Below are 10275 nucleotides of genomic sequence, written 5' to 3' on the forward strand. Positions count from 1 at the left end.
CAGCAATGCACTGGTCTGCCCAGCCCCCCAGCAATGCACCTGCCTGCCCAGGCCCCCAGCAAAGCACTGGTCTGCTCAGCCCCCCAGCAATGCACCAGACTGCCCAGCCCCTGCCCAGCGCCCCAGCAATACACCTGCCTGCCCAGCCCTCACCCAGCCCCCCAGCAATGCACCTGTCTACCCAGCCCAGCAACGCACCAGCCTGCCCAGCCCCTCAGCAACTCATCGGCTTGCCCAGCCCTCTCCCAGGCCCCCAGCAATGCCCCTGTCTGCCCAGCCCAGCAATCCCCAGCAATGCCCTGGCCTGCCCAGCCCCAGAGCAAGTGCCAGCTGGGCTCCTTTCTGCCAGCCTGTGTCCAGATGTGAGGTGATATCACCACCTGGTGGCCATCCCAACCCCTGCACTCTCCCAGCTCCATTGCCCGTTGCAGCCACAAATTCACATCTGTTTGCCCAGGACAGAGCCCACAGTCCCCTGACTGCAGCCTGGTCAGCTCATCCTTTCCCTTCTCCTAACCGGAGCTGGGATCCCTTCGCTGTGACTGTATCTGGAGTCACCCGTCGCAGCTCTTTCCGGTGCGGCGCCAGCCCTGCCGTTGTGGCAGCCCCAAGGCTGGGAACTTAGAGCTGAGCTGGAGCTGTTGCGTGCTGCCCTTGGTGCCTGTCGGGCCTTTCCAGCCAAGCAGGGTCAGTCCTGGTCAGTGCTGAGATGGGAGACCGGCAAAGAGCACCCAGGGTGTGCAGGAAGCACTGGGGGCTGCTCTCCCCTTACTCCGTGCTGACCCCAGTGCAGCATGAGGGGGGGCTATGCTGCAGTGTGCGTGCCCCCAGGGTGGGTGCTGCGGGGGCAGGTTGGATGCCAGGGGGTGGGGGGCTGACTGTGCTGCTCAAAGGGTAGTGGGGGGAAGGTGTAAAACCGGGGTCCTGGCCATTCTGGTGGAGACTCAGGGCACCAGCCCTGCTGGCCTGGCCGCTGGAGCTGCTCCAAATGCCCTGTGGTTCCAGCTAACTGCAGGATTCTTCTCCATGCCGTGCTCTGCCCTGTGGGGTGGGTCATCTCCCCACCCCAGAGGTAGCTGCATCTCGCAAAGCCCCTCCAAGGCTGTTAGCTGATCTCTGTGTTACCAGCTCCCACGGGGCTTACTGGACCTGAGGCCGACAGAAGCAAATTGTCCCAACATCTGGGCCATGCGTGAGCTCCAAGGGCTGATTGCTGGCAGTGCCCAGCACTGTCCTGAGCCAGCCCTCGCCCAGCTGTGCCAGGGCGCCCGCCCTCTCCCCTCGCCCAGCCGCGCCGGGGCACCCGCCCTCTTCCCGCGGCCCTTGCCCAGCCACGCCGTGGCGCCCGCCGTCTCCCCGCGGCCCTTGCCCAGCCGCGCCGGGGCGCCCGCTCTCTCCCCGCGGCCCTCACCCAGCCACGCCGGGGCACCCACCCTCTCCCCGCGGCCCTCGCCCAGCTGCGCCGTGGCGCCTGCTACTCTCCAGATCCTGTTGCTGTATGTTGCCAACCTGCCCTTCTGGGTTTCCCTGCAGAAAGAGAACCAGCCCCAGGCCCTGCAGTGCGAGGCCGTGTACCAGGTCCACAGGATGCCCTACAAGATCCAGCCCCAGGATTACCCCAGCGAGGCCTTAAAGGTCAGTGGCTGCCCGTGGGCCATGCAGAGCGGGTGGGGCTGAGGGGGGCACACAGGGGGCGCCTGGGGCAGAGTCAAAGCCCAGCCCAGTCCCAGGTGAGAGGAGCCTGCGGCAGGACCCCCCCTCCCCAGGCTCAGTGACCGGCTGAGTGTGTGTGGGAGAGCTCCTTACCCTGCCGCTCCAGGCCGGTCAGCTCTCTGGGCCTGACTGTGCAGCTCTGGGAGCCCAGGGCGTGGGAACAAGCTTTGCGCCCACCTGGGGGTCAGGAGAGCAGGCTGCTGCAGGCAGGGGGGAGCAGGAAGGTGTGGGGGGAGCCCAGCCCCCGGTTCCTGTCTCACTCTCATGGCGTTGGCAGGTGTCCACGGCGATTCAGTGGGTGAAACCGGAGAGCAGCCACGGGGTCCCGCTGTGGATCATCATCCTGGCCATCCTGCTGGGGCTGCTGCTGCTGGCACTGCTCATCTACGTGCTGTACAAGGTGAGTGCACGGGGCCGGGAGCGGCAGGGCTGGAGCTGGAGAGCGCCTGGGCTGGGGTGAGGGGGTGCCCAGCAGCCTCCGGAACCAGCCCTGGGAGCACAGGCCTGGCTGTCCCCCGCGGGCACGCTGCACCAGGGCCGGCAGGCGTCCCCCCGCTCAGCAAGGCTCACTGCAACATGGGCCATCAGTGCCAGCTTCCCCGGGCCTGCAGCTGGGGAGCAGGCACTTCTCACTGCCCGTGGGCATCCGTCCCTCCCCAGGCAGGGAGCAGGCACCAGCACCATGCAGGTCCTGAGCCAGCTGGCTCGGGTCTCAACACCTGTGAACATCCACCAGCATCCGGTGTGGGGCCTGCCCTCTGCGAGGAGGGAGCTCTCCACAGGCTGGGCTAGAGGGGCAGTGCCAGGGTGGGGCGATGCCAGCACGGACAGGGCAGGCGAGGGTCTCCCAGAAATAACTCCACCCAGGACTGGAGTTACAGCTCTGTAGCTTGGGGATCAGTGGTTGGGGGGGAGGGCTGGGAGTCAGGACTCCTTGGTTCTATGTCCAGCTCTGGGGGGAAGTGGGGTCGAGTGGCTGGAGCAGGGGGCCTGGGAGACGGGGCAGGCGCTCTCCGGGCCATTGGGGGGCGCTGCTGGTACCAGTGCTGCCTTGTGCACTCACTGCCCTGCCTCTTGTCTCTGCAGCTGGGGTTTTTCAAACGCTCCCTGCCCTACGGCACGGCCATGGAGAAGGCTCAGCTCAAGCCACAGGCGGCCTCAGAGGCATAGCGGGGCCAGGGCCGCCCGGCTGCTCTACGCGTCTGGGCTCTGTCTGTCTGTCTGTCTTGTTTGCTTTTGCCGGCGTGGCCGCCTCAGAGCGGCATCGGGGAGGGGCGGCGCGGCCTGGCACAGCAAGGACGGGCTGCTCCCAGCAAGCTTGCCAATGGGGCAGAGACAGACCCAAGGAAGCCCCACCGTGGGGGGCCATGAGCTGAGCCCCCAGGACTTCAGCAGCAACTGGAGAACGCCCTGCCTGCTCTGTGCCCATGGGGGTGGCATCTCTGCCTCCCCTCGGCACCAGACCCCGGCAGCCGCCCACTGCCCTCTGCGGGCGCCCCAGCGGGTCAGATGCTGAGGGCTGCGCTCTTCAGCCATGGGCAATACTTGAAGGCTGCTAGGAGGCCCTGCTGGGCTCTGCGGAGCCGTGGACTCCTCCCGCGGCACAGCGTGAAGTGCCGTCCCTCTGTCCGGCCGGCCGGTGTTGGCACAGGGTCGTGGAGTCTGAACTGGACAGTTTACAAGCTGCCCGTCCACTCAGACATGCCGGAGCTAGGCCGGACAAGCACAATCGCCCCATGCAGCCACCGCCATGGAGCTGGATGGGACTTCCTGCCTTCCCCAGCCCACTTCCTGTCTGAGGCAGCTCCCCCGAGGACATGATGGACACTTCCAGCCAGAGGTTCTCGGGGCCACACTCAGCGATGCCAAAGATTGCAGCATAGGAAGCCGAAGCCATGGCCCGCCAGCTGCGCCTGCGCCAGCCCTGAGCTCGCAGCCCGGCAGGTGGGGCAGGGCGGCCCCGGGGCTGCGGCCAGGAATCTGGGCTCTAATTTAAAGTCTCTCCAAGTGCAATAAACCCTTCGACGTCAGTATTAATCTTCTTAATTATGATCAGGAATTTTCTCTTGTGGTTGGAGGTCTGGCCCAGGTGCTCCCCGCTTTGCACTGACCCCACGCTGTAGGGCCAGCCCCCTCCCCCGCCCCGTACCCCCTCCCCTCCAGCCCCGCTCGCAGCGTCTCTAAGTTATTATGTTATGTCTCCTGTCTGAAATCCGGGGGTGGCCCCGAGCTGGCCCTGCGCTGCCCTCCAACGCTGGCCCTCAGGGATAGCCGGGCTGCATTGGGTGCAGCCTGGCAGGACCCCCATGGAGAGCGCTGGGTTTTGCCTGGCGTTCCTGTGCAGCTACCCGCAGTCTGGGCAGACTCCACCATGGAGAGGCGGTGCTAGAGCAGCCTCCTCCGCGGGCTCTGCCCCATTGCCCCCTGGGCAGGCTGCCCCACATGCTGGTGCCTAGCCGGGTACCTGGGCTCACTCCCAGACAGCACTTGCTGTTGAACTGGCCCTCGCCGTTCTCGGGGGGCACTGTGTGGACAGGGCAGCTGTTGCCCTAGTGGACCAGCCCAGATGCCAGCAAATAGGACAGCCAGGCTGCTGAAAGGGCCGGGCCAGGAGCTACCGTGCAGCCAGACCCTCGCCCGGAGCCCCCATCCCGTCACTAGGATCCTGGGCAGCACACCCTTCTCAGGGCTGGGAACCCCTCGCTCTGCCAGGCTGAGCCAGAGCCCTGGCTCCTGACCCTACCTCTCCCGGGGCCAGAGGGGCTCAGATGAGACTGAAGCTTGAGCTGTGACTCGTGCTCCCGCGGCCATTCGGGGGTCCAGGCCGGGCCGTTGGTGCCCCAGGGCCCGAGAGCTGGCTAAGTGGGGGCCGAGTCTTCATTCCTCTCTCCTGCAGGCCATCGGCAGGGGACCGAGGGCGGGGTCCCGGTGCTGGGGGCGGGGCTCTGGCAGCTGCTGGCTTCTCACTGGAGCGTGGCCCACGGCCACTCCCAGGGCAGGTGCAGCAGCCGAGAGTCGAAATTGCACTACAGCCAGCAGTCCCTGCCCAGCCGGGGGGAGGGGGAGGGTGTCCTCTTCTTGGTATTTATCCTTCCACTTTATATTGGCTGTTCCAAACAGCCCCCCATGGGGGCAGATCCCAGCTCAGGAGGCCAGAGCCCAGGTGCCCCTTGGTGCTGTGTACTGGGGGGACAGTCCTTGGGACTGGGGCTCTCCCCATGGCGGACACTTTCCCCTCTTTGTTCTGTGTTGATTTGCTGTTGGTTTGAGAGAAGGGGGGGTGAAGGGTTGGAAATTTTTGGTGAATGGGGGAAAAAAAACAGGTCATTCCCCCCCCTCCCCCCCCCGCTCAAGGGAAAGTGAGCAGGGGGTGGGGGAGCTGATGTCACTAATTGGTTGGGGGGTATCCAGCTTCCTGCCTCAGGGAGGCGCTCACTCTCTATTGTTATTTTATTATTAAATGTGTTCTAAAGACCCTTCCTCGCCTGGTCATTGATGGCTGCGCCTTGGTCAGCCTCGGTCGCGATTAGTGGGTGCGAGCAGCATGGCGTGCACTGGAGAGAGGGAGAAAGGATGGGACCTGTGCGCGTGTGTGCCTGTGTGCTCCTGCCCCCTGCTGGTCAGGATGGGACCTGTGTGTGCATATGCACCAGTGCCCCCTGCTGGAGCACATGGGACTGGTGTGTGCTCCTGCCCCCTGCTGGAGAGTGTGGGACCTGTGATGCCGTGTGCACCAGCCACTCAGCAGACCCGGCTCCCTGAACAATCCACGTGGGGGGAGAGGAGCCTAAGAACGAGCTCCCGAAACACCAGCCCGCTAGTCAGCTAAGCCAGCCAATAGCAGAGACCAGCGAGGGCAGGGGGGTCCTCTCAGGTGCCCGGATCCAGGCTGCAGGGGGCGCCTGTCTCTGCTGGCCACTGCCCAGAGCCCCTCTCCTGGAGTCCAGCCCCAAGCCGGGTCTTGCATGAATAGCAGCAGCACATGCATCACTCCAGCTTTTAACCCTCAGCCCCAGGGCTTTGCACATTCACCCTGGGTGTGGGAGACCCTGGTTCAATTCCCCGCTCTGACAGGGACCCCATCCCATTCCTTCTCCCCATCACCCAGGTGAGGGTCCTAGCCCCCGGGCAATGGGGTGTTCAGGGTACTCACAATCTCCTCCCCACTCTACAGCCCAGTCACTCAGGGCACTCACCTGGGCAGTGGGACATCCCTGTTCAATCCCTTCCCATCAGGCCGAGGGGGTCTCCTACAGCACCGGTGTGTGCACTGGGCTAAAGCTTAGATCTCCTACAAATGTAGGGCTTGAGCTGCCAGCTAGAGCAGCGCCCAACTGAGGCAGGACGCTCCAGGGTTTTGGCCGCCCCAAGCAGCCAAACAAAACAAAACAAAACAAAAAAATTTGGCGGGAGGTCCTTCGCTCCGAGCGGGAGTGAGGGACCGTCCGCCGAATTGCCGCCGAACAGCTGGACGTGCCACCCCTCTCCGAAGTGGCCGCCCCAAGCACCTGCTTGGTAAGTTGGTGCCTGGAGCCGGCCCTGAAGGGAATCTAGATCTTTCCTTTCGAAACCTTCGATCCTTTTTGTTACTCTGCTCTGGACTCTCCTGTTTGCATCTTTTCTGAAGTGCAGCACCCAGAACTGGACACACGACTCCAACCGAAACCTCACCCACCCGAGCACAGCGGGACAGTCACCTCCCGTGTCTTACATACAACGCTTCTGTTAATACGCCCCAGAACGACATTGGCTTTTTCACAACTGCATCGTGGTGATGACTCCTATTCAACTTGTGATCCACGCTAACCTGCAGGCCCATTGCAGCGGTACCACCACCAAGAGTCTTCCTTCCTAAGTGAAGTACTTTTGCTCCTGGGGAAATTCTGCACCACTGCAGACGTGCATAATTCACGAAAAGACATTTCTGCCCAAGAAGTGCTGCAGTTCCACCTTTTGCCCACCGGAGGTCACTGGTGCCAGAACAGCCAGCAGCAGGAACCACAATGGCCTCCAGTGGGAAAAATGTGGAACTGCAGTACTTCGCGGGCAGAATTGTATTTTCTGTGGAGGGAAAAAAATTCTGTGCATGCCCAGTGCTGCAGAATTCCCCCAGGCCAGGAGTAGAAGTTCATCACAGCACCCTGCCCGCAGAGCCAGGTTTGGACAGAGTAGGGTACACGGGGCTGCTGGGGGAATCACAGATGGGTTCAGAATGGCTAGTGCAGGGGATAGACTGGAGTGCAGGCTCAGAAGCTAGTGGGGTGAAAGCGTTGAGCCTAGGGATGGGGGATACGGGCTGCAGGGACACATGGGGACAGGGGCAGATGTGCCTGACTGAATGGAAAAGGCTTTTACCAGAATCTTTCTTTTTGGTCTGTATTGTTACGGACATACTTGCTGACAGGTATTTTGAAATAAATGACCAAAATAATTGAAACTGGCGTGATTATATTGTTTTGACAAATCAAATATGCAGAATTTTGCAGAATTTTAAAATATTGCGTGCAGAATTTTTAATGTTTTGGCCCAGAATTCCCCCAGGAGTATACGCTGCTCTCATCTATTGAATTTCATCTTGTTCATTTCAGACTGTCTCCAATTTATCGAGGTCATTTTGAATTCTAATCTTGCCCTCCCAAGTGCTTGCAACTCCTCCCAGCTTGGTGGCATCTGCAGATTTCATATGCATCTTCTCCCTTCCTTTAGCCAAGTCATTAATGAAAATATTGATTAGTTCTGGACCCAGGACAGACCCCCCAGGACCCCCCCAGGTATGTTCTCACAGTTTCATAGCGAACTCTTTGTGTTTAGGCTTTTAACCAGTTGTGTGCCCACTCTCATAGTTTCAGGGTAACTGCACCTGCATTCCCCCTCGAGGGAACCCTCTCAAGATGTCGTTTGCAGTTCTCTTCCTCCTGACCGTGGTTTTACAGATGTGCAGCTCCCAACCTTACCCTGTGATATCCCCAGCCAAGGCCAGCAGCTGTGTGTTGTGTTCTCTCCAGGAGCTAGGAGCAGCGAACTGCCAGCAGTTACAAATGACCATTCAGTGCTTCTAAGCATGCACATTAATTCTTACATAAAAGCACTCCAGAGAAACCCTATGCAAACAATCAAAGTGCCTACACCCACGCTGAGTGCTCCCAGAGGTCCCCCATCAGTCTTACGGGGCCCTCGTTGGCCGGAGTCTTTCCAACCTTCTGCACGGGTTGGGCCTCCTTGGGCAGAAGGTCCCACCGGTCGCTGGGCCAGACAGAAAGCCTGCATCAGTTTGAACCAAGCCTTGTTATAGCAAAAGCCCTTTTGTCGGTTGGGCTCTGAAAAACCCAGTTTGAACCAGGCCTCCCCAGGATGGCACCTCTCTGGCGGTGTCTACAACCCGATTGATTCTCCTCTGTGTCCCATCCCCCCCGTCCCCCCCCACACACATACCCCGTTTCATACAAGCCCTGGCCACAGCACTACAATGCGGGCCCCAAAGCTCCTGCAGCAGGTGCAAGGACTGTCCCTGCAGTGAGGCCAGCCGGGCCACTGCCCGAGTTTGCTTCGGAGAGCAGCACAAGGGGCTGGGTCAAAAGCTGATCTAAAGCCCAGAACGATGACAGTTCCAGCTCATGCATATGGGGGGGGGGGGCGCTCCAGCCACTTTGGCCAGCCGCTGTGTGTGGAGTTGGGCGAGCTCAGAGTACGCACGCTGGCTCAGGCCGGCAATGCTGGCTGTGCCCGTTTGTGGATCTTGGGCAGGAGCTAGGCACCCAGACAGCTCGAGGGAGGTGCAGGGCATGGGCCCAGAGCCAAGAACATAGGCACCCAGGGGCGTTCACAGTCAGAACTGAGGCACCAACATCCATTTGTGGGCCTGGGCCTCCTGCCTCGCTGTGTGGGTGAGAACCGAGGTGCAGCGAGCCCAGGGGACTTGCCCAAGGGCACACACGGTGTCTGCGGCAGAACTGGGAACGGACCCCAGGTGTCCTGCACGCTAGGCCAGTGCCTTGATCCCTAGGCCAGCTGGTGTCTCATTGCACTTGGACCTGCCCTGTGCACAGCGCTGCCTGCTGCTGCACCTGGCCGTGCCAAGAGCCCCTGTTGGCAGGACGAGCTGCGGTGTAAAGACAAGCCCAGCCCTGGGGTCTCTGGCAGGATGGGTCTGAGTCTGAGCCGCCCCCCCAAGCCAGAATTACACATTGACTCCCCTGGGCCCTTTGTCATTACTCCATGGGGGTCTGGCTCCATGTTGGCTGGGCCAGCCATGGGTGTCCCCTCATCACCATCCCTGAGAGTCCGAGGAACGGTCTGGAGCCCTCGTTCCTGGGCCGTTGGATGAGACGCTTCCCCAGACGGGTGGCCTTGGGGTGAGAGGGGTTTGTGTGTGCCTGGGCATGTGTTCCCCTGCTGGTGGCACAGGACCTGTTCTGTGTGTGTAATTAAACCGCCTCATGCGTGTGACCTGCCCTATTCTCACACGCATGTGCCCAGTGGCCCTTTGCTGCGGGGAAAGACGTGCAAAGCCCCCGGACTTAACTGGCTGCCATCAGCTCTCTCTGCTGCTGTAGATCACCGCAGGCGCACAGAGGCCGCGATCCCAGCCCAGCTGCCATAGATGGGGATCACCAGCGCTGGCCCATTCCCCATGGCCATGCCACAGGCCTGTGACCAGGGCACAGCCCAGGAGTGCTGCGATGAGCACCACAGAGCCCAGGCCTTTTAGTAGCTTCCTCTGGTCCCAAGGGGCTGAGCTGCACTTTGGGCACCGGGAGGCTTGCAGCCGGTGTCTGCCCCGCGGGGTCCCGCTGGCCCCATTCAGACTCCTGCACGAAGCTTGGGCAGCATGTCACTGCCCTGCAAGGCCGGGGGGTGTATCACATCTCCACGTGCACCACGGCCCAGCGATTCCTGTGACGGCAGCATCACACCCAGGATCATTCCCGCCGGCCCCAGGGCCTGCTGCAGCCAAGCACCTCCGGCTCACTGAACTGCTCCCACTGACGGCCGGGGCAGGGCTGGGAAACCCAGGTGTCCTGTGGCCCAAGGGCACTCGAGAGGGGTGGGCATAGAGGTGGCACCGCAGGATCTCCTGCTATGTGTGCGTGGGGCAGGAAGGGGGCTGGATGTGAGCAGATCCTGGGATCTGACTCCCGCCCCGCCATGCTGCAGCCTGGGAAGCTCTGCCCCAGGCATCCCGCCTCACCAGGATCAAGAGGTTAAACCCTGGGGATGGCTCTAAGCGCCCAGCACAGACTTGGTGGCTGTAGCAGGACGGAGCCACCAGAGGGTGCCACGTCATCACAAATACACAGCGAGTCCCAGAGCCCCGCCCCCAGGGAATGGGGGGGGGGATGCTCTTCTCCAGGGACAAGGGGGACGTTCTACCCCTGCCTCCCCCATCCGATGCGCATGACGGTGCCCCTCAATCCCGACCCGCAGCCCCCTGCTATCCCAGCCCTGCCCCCCAGCTCTGCCGGTGCCCCTCAATCCTGACCCGCAGCTTATCCCAGCCCTGCCCCCCAGTTCTGCCGGTGCCCCTCAATCCCGACCTGCAGCCCCCTGCTATCCCAGCCCTGC

General features: G+C 61.9%; 1 protein-coding gene across 1 annotated transcript in view; it reads left to right on the plus strand.

The window, feature by feature from the left end:
• Window positions 1-4835, plus strand: part of ITGA5 (integrin subunit alpha 5) — a 53570-nt gene extending 48735 nt beyond the window's left edge. The window contains exons 28-30 of the mRNA XM_026660688.2: window positions 1534-1635; window positions 1991-2113; window positions 2800-4835. Coding sequence (XP_026516473.1) covers window positions 1534-1635; window positions 1991-2113; window positions 2800-2883 — 309 coding nt within the window. The 3' untranslated portion in view covers window positions 2884-4835. The remainder of the gene's footprint in view (window positions 1-1533; window positions 1636-1990; window positions 2114-2799) is intronic.
• The last annotated feature ends 5440 nt before the right edge of the window (window positions 4836-10275 follow it).

This window comes from Terrapene carolina, unplaced genomic scaffold (genome assembly GCF_002925995.2).
Source record: "Terrapene carolina triunguis isolate 2854851 unplaced genomic scaffold, T_m_triunguis-2.0 Scaffold836, whole genome shotgun sequence".
NCBI lineage: Eukaryota > Metazoa > Chordata > Testudines > Emydidae > Terrapene > Terrapene triunguis.